Source organism: Heterodontus francisci, unplaced genomic scaffold, assembly GCF_036365525.1.
Source record: "Heterodontus francisci isolate sHetFra1 unplaced genomic scaffold, sHetFra1.hap1 HAP1_SCAFFOLD_57, whole genome shotgun sequence".
Classification (NCBI taxonomy): Eukaryota; Metazoa; Chordata; class Chondrichthyes; order Heterodontiformes; family Heterodontidae; genus Heterodontus; species Heterodontus francisci.
The window spans coordinates 2,831,973-2,847,801 of NW_027142024.1; the positions used below are offsets into that span (position 1 = coordinate 2,831,973).

At 44.6% G+C, this 15,829-nt stretch overlaps 1 protein-coding gene across 1 annotated transcript; it reads left to right on the top strand.

Annotated features, from left to right (window-relative positions):
• Window positions 1-3,659: 3,659 nt before the first annotated feature.
• LOC137366313 (G-protein coupled receptor 39-like) lies at window positions 3,660-10,919 on the top strand. The gene is made up of 4 exons (XM_068028211.1): window positions 3,660-3,757; window positions 4,713-4,732; window positions 5,948-6,840; window positions 10,884-10,919. The coding sequence occupies exons 1-4, from the start codon at window positions 3,660-3,662 to the stop codon at window positions 10,917-10,919; spliced, it is 1,047 nt and encodes a 348-aa protein (XP_067884312.1).
• Window positions 10,920-15,829: the final 4,910 nt, after the last annotated feature.

Genomic DNA, 15,829 nt, shown 5'->3' on the forward strand with positions numbered 1-15,829 from the left:
ATAAAGTACTGTACATTTCATTGTACAGCAATACTGCGCTTTCAATGTCTCAATAAACACATTACAATTTCACTGTTGACATTGTACTGGTGTTTTTCTAGTTACTATAAGAGGGAAATGATTTTCCACAATGATCAGTTCTGAAACCATCATATATATCAGTGAGACAGGGACACCATTATTCTCACTGCCTCTGTCTCTCTGTCTCTATCTGTTATAGGAACAGGAGGAGGCCATTCAGATCCTTGATTAAGTTCCCCATTCAGTGACATCTCAGCTGATCTGGACCTTAAACCCATCTGCCTGCCTTGGTTCCTTTACCCTTAATCCCCGTGTCAAACACAAATCTATCAATCTCAGTTTGGACACTTTCAGCTGAACCCAAGCCTCACCAGCCCACCAATTGGCACAGCGTGAACCAGATTAGAAGATTAAATATGGATATGAAAGAGGGGCGTGAGAGGCAGCTGCTGGCGCCAGTGCTGGGGAAAGAGGGAGCTGTTCCACTGGGACGGGCTCCACTTAAACCAATTTGGGACCAGTGTCCTGCTGAATAGAATAACTACTACACTGCGTCAAAATCCCTGAGCTCCCTCTCTAACAGCACAGTGGGTGTACCGACCCCACATGGACTGCAGCGGTTCAAGAAGGCCATCTCCTGAATGGCAATTTCAGAGGGGAAATAAATGCTAGGCCTTGCTAGCGATGCCCACGCAACCCTAGAACAGATAATTCAAATTGAAAAATCCCCATTTCCCTGTTAGGAAGATACACCGGCAGCAAACAAGAAACCTGACTGACGTGCTCATGGGATCTACCATTGCATAAAACGTGCTCTGTCTCCACGCAACACATCTTGTCCAAGTACTTTTAAAGATCTGAACAACAAGGTTCTCTTCACGACTCTAGATACGGTGCCATGAGGAAGCTATTTGACTGCAGTGGCATCGTGCAGTTCTCATTTAAAGAATTCTGAAACGTGGACTTATTGTTCTTTCTTTCGATTGCAGGGGCATGTGGTGGGGCAGAGGGAGGTGTTTGCGGGGATGTTGTTGAGGAAATTGCATTAACCGGGGCTTCTTCCACTGCCTGGGGGGAGGTGCGGGGAGCTGAGGTGGGGAGGGTGGGGGGCAGGGATGTTGAATATTGCACAATTGGTACGGCAGTGGCACTAGGCCAGGGGGTTGTAACAACTGCTCTCGGGGCCCCTGGGGTAAAGATTCCGCTCACAGGATGACAGGCCAACCTTTGGAACGATGATTGAATTCATTGCGTGCAAAGTGGATATTCAACATTGGGGGGCTGCACTGCAGCCGGCTATTGAACTGGAACGGACTCCACCAATCACGTTCTCCTCCCCAACCTCTTTCTCACGCGCTGTCTCTCTCCCTATCAGTGATTAGCTTTGTATCAAAGGATGACTTTCTGAAGAATACAGGAATCATTTTGTGACCTTTTGCATTTTTACATGTAGTACCCCTTTGTGTTGACTACTGTATCTCAATGCTTTTACATTTCTAGGTTCCTTATCTCATTACAAGGCATATCTACACTGAAGCTGTTTCCACTGTCTGCTCTTAAGGTCCCACCCTTGTACTGCAGTAAGCATTTTAAAACTTGACATAATCTCCCAGATTCACTATACTTTGACATCGTGTCTATGCTACTAAGAAAATTTCGAATGAAGTTATAATAATAAGACAATTGTTAGGTTATGATTACAAGCATTTAACAATGAGTACACTGTTTGGTAACTTTTAATAACCTAATAATCTTACACAGATGAGTGTTTGAGTGTTTTCACTGATGGGCTGAAGTCGGAGATGTTATGGAGGTGGATGGAGGCGTCATTTCCGATGGTTACAACATCAGGTCAGAAGATCAGGTCAGGGATGAATGCGGATCATATTTTACACAACACCATAGTCACCCCGATGCATCAACGAGGTACGGTGATGGAATCACAGACAGAGTGTGGACTTTGTGGTGAAGCCAAAGGTGGAGGCTTCATTCTGTCCCCTGTTTAATTGGAGGATATTGGAGCTCATGGAAAACAGACTGTGAGAGTCTGATAACACAGAGACAGTGGAGGATGGATAGAGATGATGGATAGAGATGATGGAGAGCTGGAGCTGGGTGTTGTCAGCACACATGTGGAAATTAACCCCATATCTGTCAATGATGTCACCAGTGGGCAGTGCGTCGATACGGAAGAGGATGGAGTAAAAATGGAAAGTTCCGGGACTCCAGAGGTTATGGTGCTGGTGCAGGAAAAAAGGCCATTGCTGGAGATGTTCTGGTTACAATCAGATCAGTAATATTGGAACCACACGGGGACAGTCCCACTGAAAGATATCATTGTGAGAGATATGGGGAGGTCATGGAAGGGTTTGCTACAGGTTTGGAGGCGTGGTAGAACATGAGGAGTGGTGAGGACATGGAAGAATTTTAACCCAATGCTAAGAATTATAAATGTCAGCACCAGGAGGACTGCGAGCCAATGCAGGTAAGTTAGGCTGAAGGTATTGGGTGAGATGGACTTGGTGAGAGTTGGACATGGAAGCAGGCATTTAAGAAGTTGATAGTGAGGGAAGGTGGGATTTGGGTTTCTGATCAGCAGTGAACTGGAGGAAAGGAGTCAGGAGTTGTCAGAGTTGTAATTTTACCGGAGCCATGAACTACTGTAGAATAAACAGGTAAATAACTGCAGTGAAATAGCAGAGAGAAGATTTTCTTTTACTCTTCCGTGTGATGTGAACTCCGCTGACAAGGTCAGCATTTATAGCCCTTGACAGCCTGCTGGGCCGTTTCAGAGGGCAGTTAAAAGTCAGCCACATTGCTTTGGGTCTGTAGGCACATGTCGGCCAGACCAGGTAAGGATGGCCAATTTCCTTCCCTGAAAGGAGTGATCGAACCAAATATATTTTTACAGCAATCGGTGATAGTTTCATGGCACCATTACAAAGACCAGTTTTCAATTGCAGACTTTTGTTAATTAATTGAATATAACTTCCAGCAGCTGTCATGTTGGGATTTGAACCCCAGTCACCAGGCCATTGGTCTGGGCTTCTGGATATCATCACTATGGAACTGCCTCCCCAGTGGACATGTACAGTGCCTGCCGCCTAATATCACCCACAGTAATTTCTAGGCTGTAACTCTGAACATGTTCCCGAATCAGAGACTCAAAGTTTCTATTTTAACTGGGAAAAGGCAGGAACAGAGTGAAGTGGGATTGTTTTTGTCCCCGAATTCAGTATCCACTGCAGACAGATCAGTTGCATTTACAATAGAAACGCCAGGAGTGAACAAGGTCAATGCAATAATATGGAAAATGTAAATGATGCCACTCATAATGGTACCACCATCCAGTGTGAGAAGAAATTTCAGGTTTATCCCCGAGAGAAGGCTTACGAAGAAAATTTGATTGACATTGAAATGATTGTGCTTAATCCACCACATTATTTACATCAGAGTCAAAGCTGCTGATGTAATGTGTTTGTTCAGGTGAATGTAACTAAGAGCAATGCTCAGGTGTATAACCGTGTCAGTGGAGACCTATCCCCTGTATAAATCAGGACACATTGGAATGGATCAGCTCAGAGCGCCTGCTGGAGCTGTGTATTCCAGGCTAACAGAAGACTCTGCTTCAAACAGAAATGGGATATCCAGTAATATTTCAGATAGAAGACATTTACTATCCTACACTTGCAGCAATTGGAGTTCCTGGTAAACCAATATCTCATCTGATAATGGTGTAAATCGATGTTAACTGTGCTGCTGTACTCTGAATTATTTCACACTGCGTGCGTTACGCAGCCACGTGTTCTTTTCCAGCAAGTTACTGATGGAATCACCTCATTGACTATTCTTTCAGTCGTGCAGGAGCTGTATTACATTTTAATGACATTGTTTTCTGTAACTCTGGCATTGTTACTGGATTATTCTGTGTATTGAATGCAGTTCAAAGAGATGGCTCGGTGAAGGTCAAGAATCAGACCATCAGGAGCGTTTAACAGTTCCATGATGTGGATCTAACTGGCACTGGAATACTTTTATGATTTTTTTTTCAGTAATTGATCCTGAGACATCTCACGGTCTCAGTGTTGCAAGGACACAGCACAATGTCCTCCCTCCCCAAGAACATGTTTCAGTTTAACTGGAATATCAATGAACGGATTGGTCATCACTGTTTCAAATATTATTTCTTTCTGTGTGTGTGACGCTGCTTCAGAGGTCTGGCTACTGAACTGTGTTTGCTGCTAACACTTTCACTTCTCCTTCTCTGCTTCATTGCGGAGCGTTCACTGTCACTGGACTACATTGTAAAATAGAAAGTATTGAAGTCATATTTTATTGGTTTATACTCCATCAGTTGGAATCAAGAGTCTTTCCATCTTTCTGTGGATTATCAGCTCCAGCGCTGATGTTGGTGTTTCATTAATTAAACAATCCCACATTACAACGGATTACTTTATAATTCCAGGAGAAGGAATTTCAATGATTGGGAGGTTTGTCTCGAAGAAGCTTTCGATCCTGTTTATTCCACGCATTGTAGATGAAGTGAAGAGTGCAGGTGAACATGTGGAGACTTGGGTGTTCTGTGGATACAATAAATTATTCAAAGAGGTTTCACCATTGAACAAAGTGACTTTGAAAATAGAATCATTGAACCTGGGGCAGGTGAACAGAACACAGAAGCAGAAGGTTAGGAGTAAATCGTATATCAAAAGTAGCATCAAGTAACAGTTTGAAGGGTGTGAGTACTCCAGAGAGATAGGGAAGGAGAAAAGGAGCAGGGAGAATGAAACCGAGGGAAATAAATAAGCAGAAGGAAAGAGAAAGAGAAAGAAGAAGCAGCGTGAATAATTCACTATCATAAAGTGCTGGAATGTCCAGAACAATTAGTGAAAGAAACTGTGAGTTGAAGTTGTCTGTTGTCAGATTGTGTTTATTTTTCTGTTGGGCTTGATCCTCTGTGTTGATTTCTGTCAGGCCTCATTTTGTTTTGTCGAAAGTTCCTGTTCCTTACTTAGTGATTGAATAAACAGAATAGAATCAGTTCTTCACTAAAGGGAATTCATTATTTAAATACTGCACTTTAAAATCGCTGTGACTACTGAATTCAATAAAGAGCGCGTTTGACATCAGAAATGTATTTAACTTTATATTTAATACCCTGTACTAACTAAATATATTGACTATATTCTATAAACAACGAACTGCTCTCCAACACCAATAACCACAGGGATTATTATTTGAATTCAAGAATTGAGTTGTATTACTGGGATCTATCGATTAGATTTCCTCTAACACTCTGCTGCAGTCTCTCCCTGTGAATCTCAGCCTCTCCTTTCACTGTATTGAATCCTCAGTCTCCTCATCCATTGATTCAATTTATCCACTTTCCAAAACCATCTGCTTCAGTCTTCCCTCGAACTCCAACATGTCCGTTTCCTTCTCTCCCTCCCAATCTCACTCAATGGCTCTACTTCCAGCTGCCTCGACCAACCTGATAGGAATACAGGAACAATGGAGCAGGAGGAGGCCATTCAGCCCTTCGAGCCTGCTCCACCATTCTGGATCATGGCCGATAGTCAAACTCAGCGCTGCAGTTGTCACCCTTTTTCCATTTGGCAACAGTCCCTGTCGGTTCTCCGAGACCAGAGCAAAAAAACAGCTACACATCCCACTCTCCCCAAACTTTCTTAACCAACGGTCTGGAGACGCATTCCCACTTAACCCATTGGATTCCATATCTGTAAAACCCCATCGCATTTTCCCACTGGCACTGCATCCTCACTCAGTACTGCCCAGCTCAATGAATTAGATTTCACTGCTCGATGCGGCAACCAAGCTGGAAATTTCAGCCCAGATCATGTCAAACTGCTGTTTTGCCTCCAGGTCTGATCAGTAATTTCCCTGCTTCCTTTTCTCTCTCTTCCAGTTAACTTAGTGGCGATTGTGATCCTGTCCCGAGGAAAGTGCGGTCTCTCCAAATGTATCAGCGTCTACCTGGTGGGAATGACAGTGTCTGATCTACTGGTCGTTATCACTTATCCTATATTGTACTGGATTGTTCCAATTTATTTCCCATATTCATTCCTGAACCTTACTCCCGTGTGTTCTCTGATTGTCGTCCTGTTTTCTGCAGCCACAGTTGTTTCTGTCTGGCTCACAGTCACTTTCACCTTTGATCGATTTGTGGCCATTTGTTGTGAGAAGCAGAAAACAAAATATTGCAGCGAGAAAACGGCGGCTGTGGTTGTAGGAACAGTGAGTGTGCTGGGCTGTTTAGAGTCTCTCCCCTGGTACTTTACTCTGGAACAAGAGTACATTATTGATAATGTTCCCATGAGTTGTGTTGGTAAACTGAGCTTCTTTACGTCCCCCGCGTGGGTGGCATTTGAATTGATTAACCGCATTTTAACCCCTTGTGTCCCGGTCTTTCTGGTTTTGCTGCTTAATGTTCTGATTGTCAGACGGATTTTATTCTCCAGCAAAGTCCGCAGAGGTTTCCGGCACCACAGCAATACAGAGAATCACAAGGACCCAGAGATGGAGAATCGCAGGAAATCAATAATTTTACTCTTCAGTATATCCGGCAGTTTTACACTGTTATGGGTGACCCGGATTGTGTTTATCATTTATGTGCGAATTGCAGAAATTCACGATTATTCCTCCTACACTGACCCTCTCTTTATCACAGATCACACATCAAGGATGCTGCAGCTCCTCAGTTCCTGCACCAACACATGTATTTACACTGTGACCCAGACTAAATTCAGACAGGAGCTGAAGAAGGCGGTGAAATACCCTTTCAATCTCATTGTTAAATTAGTGAAATCATAGAAAGAGCTGAAGGGTTTCAAACACTGAAACTAAATCCCATTCCGCCCCCCACCCCGCTCCACCACCCTCCCTCCACATGCCTTTGACCGGCGCCATCTTTGATCCTGGCAGCTGCCCGAACGTGGCAGATCACGACGTTTTAGTGGAACTGTCTACATGTGAGCATGTGCCAGTACAGCGCCACCTAGTGGTTGCGTTGTCAAAAAATGTAGCCAGTGGACAAAGCTGAAAATCGAAGTGAATGTAAGGTGGTGGGAGGGGGACAGTAACTGCAGTGAGACAGGGACATCAGGAGAGGGAGATGGTGAGAGGGCGACAATATCTGTGGTGAGACAGGGACACCAGCAGATGGAGATAATAAGGGGGGACAGTAACTGCAGTCAGAAATGGAAACCAGCAGATGGAGATGGTGAGAGTGGCAGAAAGTGCAGTGAGGCAGAGTCACCAGCAGATGGAGATGGTGACCGGGGCAGAAGCTGCAGTGAGACAGGGACTCCAGCAGATGGAGATTGTGAGAGGGGGACAGTAACTTCAGTGAGAACAGGGCACCATCATGTGGACATGGTGAGAGGGGACAGTAACTGCAGTGAGACAGGGACACCAGCATATCGAGATGGGGTGTTGGGGGACAGTAACTGCAGTGAGACAGGGACACCAGCAGATGGAAATGCAGAGATGGGGCAGTATCTGCAGAGAGACAGGGACACCAGCAGAAGGAGATGGTGAGGTGGAGGACAGTAACTGCAGTGAGAGAGGGAAACCAGCAGATGGTGATGGTGAGAGTAGCTGCAACTGCAGTGAGGCAGGGACACCAGCAGATGGAGCTGCTAAGCCATTGCTGATTGGAGATTCTGTGTGACTGTGAGGTTGAAAGATTCTACAAGTTTGAGGAATTTACTTGATGTAAACTTGAGATGCCGATTGAAATATTTTCAGGGCAACTTTTGTTAAATGGCTATTTTCCTACTATGTGAACACCTGTAACATTAACCTCATTCCTGTTTGGAAAATTATTTTGTGTGATTAAAGGTATGCATAAATAAAACAACAGGATCTAACAAAACCGAAACAATCATTGATAAGTAAAAACACTCTATGTATGTGGTGCTGAGTTCTTCATCACTAACGTTATGACATCTCTTTGTTTCACTTCGCTTTCTATGCTGGCATTTACTTTAACTAACTAATATTAATTGAAGTTTTGATCCAATTGTCTTTTGAAAGTTAATATTATTCTACTTTCATAATATCATAAGAACTAGGAGCAGGAGTAGGCCGTCCGACCCCTTGAGCCTGCTTCACCATTCAATAAGTTCATGGCTGATCTTTTCGTGGACTCAGATCCACTTACATGCACTCTCACCGTGTCCCTTAATTCCTTTATTTTTCCAAAAGATATCTACCTTAGCTTTAAAAACATTTACTGAAGAAGCGTCAACTACTTCACTGGGCAAGGAATTCCATAGATTAACAACCCTCTGTGTGAAGAAGTTCCTTCTTAATTCAGTCCTAAATCTGCTCCCTCTAATCTTGAGGCTATGCCCTCTTGTCCTCGCTTCACCTGCCAGTGGAAACATCCTCTCTACTTGTAACTTATCTATTCCCTTCATGATTTTATATGTTTCTATAAGATCCCCCCTCATTCTTCTGAAATCCAAAGAATTCCATTTGCCTTCCTAATTACTTGCTGTACCTGCAGACCAACCTTCTGCGATTCATGCACAAGGATGCCCAGGTCCCTCTGCATAGCAGCATGCTGCAACCTTTCACCATTCAAGTAATAATCCTTTTTACTGTTACCGCTACCGAAATGAATGACTTCACATTTATTAACATTGTATTCCATCTTCCCGACCTTTGCCCACTCACTCAATGTATCTATGTTCCTCTGCAAAGATTCACAGTCATCTGCACACTTTGCTCTGCCACTCATCTTAGTGTCATCTGCAAACTTTGACAGCCTACACGTGGTCCCCAACTCCAAACCATCTATATAAATTCTAAATAATTGCGGTCCCAACACCGATCCCTGAGGCACACCACTAGTGACTGATTGCCAAACAGAATAGCACTCAGTTATCCCCAATCTCTGCTTCCTGTTAGTCAACCAATCCTCTATCCATGCTAATTCTTTACTGCTAACGCCATGCATCCTTATCGTATGCAGTAGCCTCTTCTGCGGCACCTTGTTGAACGCCTTTTGGAAATCTAGGTGCATCAGATCCACTGTGTCCCCATTGTCCACCTTGCTCGTAATGTCATCATAGAATTCCAAAAGATTTGTCAAGCATGACTTGCCCTTCATGAACCTATGCTGTGTCTGCCCAACGGGACAATTTCTATCGAGATCTATTTCTTCCTTGATAATAGACTCAAGCATCTTCCCCACTGCAGAGGTTACGCTAACCAGTCTATAATTCCCCATCTTTTGTCTACCTCCCTCTTTAAACAGTGGCGTCACATCTGCTGTTTCTCAATCAGCTGGGACTATCCCAGAGTCCAGCGAATTTTGGAAAATTACCGCCAGTGCACCTGCTATTTCTCCCGCTATCTCTTTTAGTACCCTGGGATGCATTCCATCAGGGCCAGGAGACTTATCAATCCTTAGCTCCATTAGCTTGCCCAACACTACCTCTTCCATAATAATGATTGTTTCCAAGTCCTCACCTACGTTCGTCTCTTTGTCAATTACTGGCATGTTATTAATGTCCTCCAGTGAGAAGACCGATACAAAATACCTGTTCAATGCCTCGGCCATTTCATCATATCCCATAACTAAATTCCGCTTCTCATCCTCTAAAGGACCAACGTTTACTTTATCCACCTGTCAGAGAGTGAATTCCAGACCAGAACAACTCCCTGCCTATTTGTTTTTCCCCTCTGCTAGTGTAAACAGTCTCTCCTCACGTCCCCAAACTGAGGGAAAGATTTTGAATACAATGAATTTCTCCAGGGCAGCAGCTGCAGAGGAGCTGGAACCTCCTGAATGTGGACAAGCGATGGACAAAAATCAACTTTGAATCGCCCAGGAGTGCAGAGGAAAGAAAAGGTTAGGAAGCAAATGGAAACAAGTGACACTTTATTCCAGCAGCAAAAATACTTTGTCAGAATGTGGAGGTCGTTATCGCTAAGCTTTATATAAACTGCAAGTGGAAGATCTTTCAAACAATTTGTGTTAAATGACCATTTTCCTTTTTGGTTAGCTCTTGTTATAGTAAAGTGATAAATGTTAAGAAGGTTTTACCGAATAATTGCAAGCTAATGCATAAATACTACAGCATCAAATGAAGTACAAACAATAATTGGCAAATATAACTGTAAATATGGGTCAGATTTGTTGTGTGAAATATCACCAGTTATAAAAAGCTCCCACGGCTGCATACTTAACCAAGAGGAGCTGAATTTGAAATTCTAGCATGCTATGATCACTTTTCCCTCGAGGTTCCTCCAGAGAAAATGATCAGAGCATGCTAGAATTTTAAATTCAGTTTGATGGCGAGAAGCTGGAGTCCCACAAGAGCGTTCTTGGGTAAAACCAAGGTAATTGTATAGGCATGAGGATAGATTTGGCTCTAGTGGACTGGGCAGGAAGACTACAAGATAGGACAGTTGACAAGCAGTGGCAGAAGTTTAAGGAGATATTCAGTTTATCCCAACTAAACTATATTCAAGAGTGGAAGAAAGATTCTAGGAAGTGGAAAAAAAAACACCCATAGCTAAGAAAGGAAGTTAAGGATAAAATAGAGACCAAAACTAAGGCACACCATATCGCAAAAGCTAGTGGGAGGCTAGAAGATTGGGAAACTTTTAAAGATCAACAAAGGGTTACTAAAAATGTAATACAAAGTGCTAAGGAAAATTTGGAAAGAAAACTGGCGCAAAGTATAAACACGATAGCAAAAGCTTCTATAAGCATATAAAAGGGAAGAGAGTAGCTAAAGTGAATGGTGTTCCGTTGGAGGATGAGATTGGGGAGCTAATAGAAGGGAACACAGAAATGGTAGGGACACTAAATCAGTCTTTTCCTTCAGTTTTCACGGTGGAGGACACTAGTACCATCTCAATAGTATAGGAAATGCAGAGGTTATAGAACAAAGAACAAAGAACAGTACAGCACAGGAACAGGCCATTCGGCCCTCCAACCCTGCACCGATATTGATCCTGTCTGCACTAAAACCTTCTGCATTTCCAGGGACCGTATCCCTCTATTCCCATCCTATTCATGTTGTTGTCAATATGCCTCTCAAACGTCGCTATGGTACCTGCTTCCACCACCTCCCCCCGCAGCAAGTTCCAGGCACTCACCACCCTCTGTGTTTAAAACTTGCCTCGCACATCCCCTCTAAACTTTGCCCCTCGCACATTAATCCTATGTCCCCTAGTGACTGACTCTTCCACCCTGGGAAAAAGCTTCTGACTATCCACTCTGTCCATGCCACTCATAACTTTGTAAACCTCTATCATGTTGCCCCTCAACATCCGTCGTTCCAGTGAAAACAATCCGAGTTTATCCAACCTATCCTCATAGCTAATGCCCTCCAGACCAGGGAACATCCTGGTGAACCTCTTCTGTACCCTCTCCAAAGCCTCCACGTCCTTCTGGTAGTGTGGCGACCAGAACAGCACGCAAAATTCTATGTGTGACCCAGCTAAGGTTCTGTACAGCTGCAGCATGACTTGCCACTCGGTTTACTCTATGCCCAGATCGATGAAGGCAAGCATGCTGTTTGCCTTCTTGACTACCTTATCCACATGTGTTGCCGCTTTCACTGACCTGTGAACCTGTTCGCCCAGATCTCTCCGCCTGTCAATACTCCTAAGGGTTCTGCCATTTACTGTATACTTCCCACCTGTATTAGACCTTCCAATATGCATTACCTCACATTTGTCCGGATTAAACTCCATATGCTATTTCTCCACCCAAGTCTCCAACCGATCTGTATCCTGCTGTATCCTCTGACAATCATTGTCACTGTTGCAACTCCACTTAACTTTGTGTCATCTGCAAACTTACTCATCAGACCAGCTACATTTTACTCCAAATCATTTATATATACTACAAACAGCAAAGCCGTCGGAACTGGTGCCTGCGGAACACCAGTGGTCACAGCCATCCATTCAGAAAAAACACCCTTCCACTGCTACCCTCTGTCTTCTATGACTAAGCTCGTTCTGTATCCATCTTGCTAGCTCACCTCTGATCCCGTGTGACTTCACCCTTTGTATCAGTCTGCCATGAGGGACCTTTTCAAAGGCTTTACTGAAGTCTATATGGAAAACATCTACTGCCCTTCCTTCATCAATCACCTTCGTCACTTCCTCAAAAAATGCAATCAAGTTAGCGAGACACGACCTCCCCTTTAAAAAAAACCATGCTTCCTCTCGCGAATAAGTTCATTTGTTTCCAAATGGGGTAACTCCTTTCCCGAAGAATCCTCTCTAATAATTTCCCTACCACTGACGAAAGGCTCACCGGCCAATAATTTCCTGGATTACCCTTGCTACCCTTCTTAACCAAAGGAACAACATTGGCTATTCTCCAGTCATCTGGGACCTCACCTGTAGCCAATGAGGTAACAAAAATCTCTGTCAAGGCCCCAACAATTTCCTCCCTTTCCTTCCTCAGTGTTTTGGGGTAGATCCCATCAGACCCTGGGGACTTGTGTCCCTCAATTCTTTGCAATACAACCAAAACCTCCTCCTTTTTGATAACGACATGACCTAGACTATCGAGACTCCCTTCCCTAGACTCATCATCCACCATGTCCTTCCCTTTGGTGAATACTGATGCAAAGTACTCATTTTGTCCATCGTCCATTTCTTCCAGCTCCACGCATAGATTCCCTCGTCTGTCCTTGAGTGGGCCATCCCTTTCCGCGTTTACCCTCTTGCTCTTTATAGACGTATAAAAAGGCTTGGGATTCTCCTTAATCCTGTTTACCAATGAATTGTCATGACCCCTTTTAGCCCTCCTGACTCCATGCTTAAATTCCTTCCTACTGTCTTTATATTCATCAAGGGTTTCGTCTCTTCCCAGCCTTCCAGCCTTTATGAATGCTTCCTTTTTTCTTTTTTGACTAGGCTCACAATATCCCTCGTTATTCAAGGTTCCCGAAACTTGCCAAACTTATCCTTCTTCCTCACTGAAACATGCCGGTGATGGATTCTAAACAACGGACTTTTAAAGGGCCCCCGCATGTCAAATGTTAATTTACCCTCAAACAGCTGCCCGCAATCTAGATTCTTCAGTTTCTGCCTAATATTTTTATAATTAGCCTTCCCCCAATTTAGCACCCTCACCTGAGGACTACTGTTATCCTTATCCACAAGTACCTTAAAACTTATGGAATTATGGTCAATGCTCCCCTACTGAGACTTCGACCAGTTGGCCGGGCTCATTCCCAAATACCAGGTCCAGTACGGCCCCTTTTCTGGTTGGACTGTCTACACATTGTTTCAAAAAGCTCTCCTGGATGCTCCTAAGAAATTCTGCCCCATCCAAACCCCTCGCACAAAGTGCATCCCAGTCAATATTGGGGAAGTTAAAATCACCCACCACTACAAACTGTTACTTGTACATCTTTCCAGAATCTGTCGGCGCATCTGCTCCTCTACCTCCCGCTGGATGTTGGGAGGCCTGTAGTAAACCCCCAACTTCGTGACTGCACCCTTCCTTTTCCTGGGTTCTACCCATATTGCCTCGCTGCATGACCCCTCCGTGGTGTCTTCCCGCAATACAGCTGTGGCTTTCTTCTGAACCAGTAATGTTTAGAGATAAGGCACTGAAACAGGCCCTTCGGCCCACAGAGTCTATGCTAACCATCAAACACCCATTTATACTAATCCGACACGAATCCCATATTCCTACCACATCCTCACCTGTCCCTATATTTCCCTACCACCTACTTATACGAGGGGCAATTTATAATGGCCAATTTACCTACCAACCTGCAAGTCTTTTGGCTTGTGGGAGGAAACCGGAGCACCCGGAGGAAACCCACGCAGACACAGGGAGAACTTGCAAACTCCACACAGGCAGTACCCAGAATTGAACCCGGGTCGCTGGAGCTGTCAGGCTGCAGTGCTAACCACTGCGCCACTGTGCCGCCCCAACTCCCCCAGCCCTTTTACATCGCCCTCTATCCAGAAGCTCCTAAATCCTGGAAAATGTTGCTGCCAATCTTGTCCTTCCCTCAACCAAGTCTCTGTAATAGCAACGACATCGTAGTTCCAAGTACGAATCCAAGCTCTAAGTTCATCTGCCTTACCTGTTATATGTCTGGCATTGAAACAAATGCAGTTCAGACCACCAGTCCCACTGTGCTCCGCAACATCACTCTGCCTGCTCTTCCTCTTAGTCGTACTGGCCTTAATTACTTGTTCCCCCACAGTTATTTCACCTGCTATCCGATTGATCTGGTTCTCACCGCGCCCCCCCCCCCCACCCGGCAACACTAGTTTAAACCCTCCCAAGTGACAGTCGCGAACCTCGCAGCCAGGATATTTGTGCCCCTCCAGGTTAGATATAATCCGTCCTCCTTGTACAGGTCCCACCTGTCCCGGAAGAGTTCGTAATGATCCAGTTATCTGAAAACCCCTCTCATTTACCAGCTGTTCAGCCACGTGTTTAGCTGAACTATCTGCCTATTTCTAGCCTCACTGGCACGTGTCACGGGATGTAATCCCGAGATTATAACCCTGGAGGTCCTGTCTTTTAACTTTCCACCTGACTCCCTGAACTCCCCCTGCAGGACCTCGTCACCCTTCCTGCCTATGTCGTTGGTACCGATGTGTACGGCAACCTCTGGCTGTTCACCCTCCCCCTTCAGAATGTCCCTTGCCCGTTCAGAAACAACCTTTACTCTGGCACCAGGGAGGCAACATGCCATCCTGGACTCTCTTTCAGGTCGACAGAAGCGCCTATCTGTGCGCCAGACTATGGAGTCCCCTATAACTGTTGCTCTTCTGTGATTTGTCCCTCCCTGCTGAACAATGGAGCCAGCCGTGGCTGCTGCTGTTGTTTTCCCCTGATAAGCCATCTTCCCCCCAACAGTATCCAAAACGGTATACTTGTTAGAGAGGGGGATAGCCATAGGAGATTCCTGCACTGACTGCCTGCCCCTTCTAGCGGTCAACCATCTATCTGCCTGCACCTTGGGTGTAACGACTTCTCTAAAACTCATTTCTATGATGCTTTCCGCCACCTGCATGCTCCTAAGTGCATCCAATTTCTGCTCCAACCGATCCATGCGGTCTGTCAGGAGCTGAAACTGGGTACACTTCCTGCAGATGTAGTCGTCCAGAATGCTGGAATCGTCATGGACCTCCCACATCTCACAGGTGAAGCACTAACTGACAATTGTTTAGTTTAGTTTAGAGATACAGCACTGAAACAGGCCCTTCGGCCCACCGAGTCTGGGCCGACCATCAACCACCCATTTATACTAATCCAACACTAATTCCATATTCCTACCACATCCCCACCTGTCCCTATATTTCCCTACCACCTACCTATACTAGGGGCAATTTATAATGGCCAATTAACCTGCCTACCAGCAAGTCTTTGGCATGTGGGAGGAAACCGGAGCACCCGGAGAAAACCCATGCAGACACAGAGAGAACTTGCAAACTCTGCACAGGAAATACCCAGAATTGTACCCGTGTCGCTGGAGCTGTGAGGCTGCAGTGTTAACCACTGTGCCGCAGTGCCGCCCACCCATTTATAGTAAATTCATTTCAAATAAATAAATACTGCTTAAATCCTTGCTACATTAAGTTCCAATTAACTATATGGTCCCTGGTGCGAGATTTCTACTACAGATATTAAATGAAAAATAAATACAGTAATCTCTCTACTTATTAATTAGTTAATAAGTGTTTAAATCAATTTTGTCAATGTTTTATTTTCAAATTCAGTACAGATTCCCTACCAGCCAATGAGGTCACAGCTTTCCGTTGACGTCACTTTCAGGTTTTT

Bases quoted from the DNA above. Each gene is read 5' to 3' on its own strand.
- LOC137366313 (XM_068028211.1), top strand. From the start codon at position 3,660: ATGGGATATCCAGTAATATTTCAGATAGAAGACATTTACTATCCTACA. The intron at 3,758-4,712 runs GTAAATCGATGT...GCAGAAGGTTAG, and splicing joins ATATCTCATCTGATAATGGT to GAGTAAATCGTATATCAAAA. The intron at 6,841-10,883 runs GTGAAATCATAG...CTTTTCCTTCAG, and splicing joins TCAATCTCATTGTTAAATTA to TTTTCACGGTGGAGGACACT.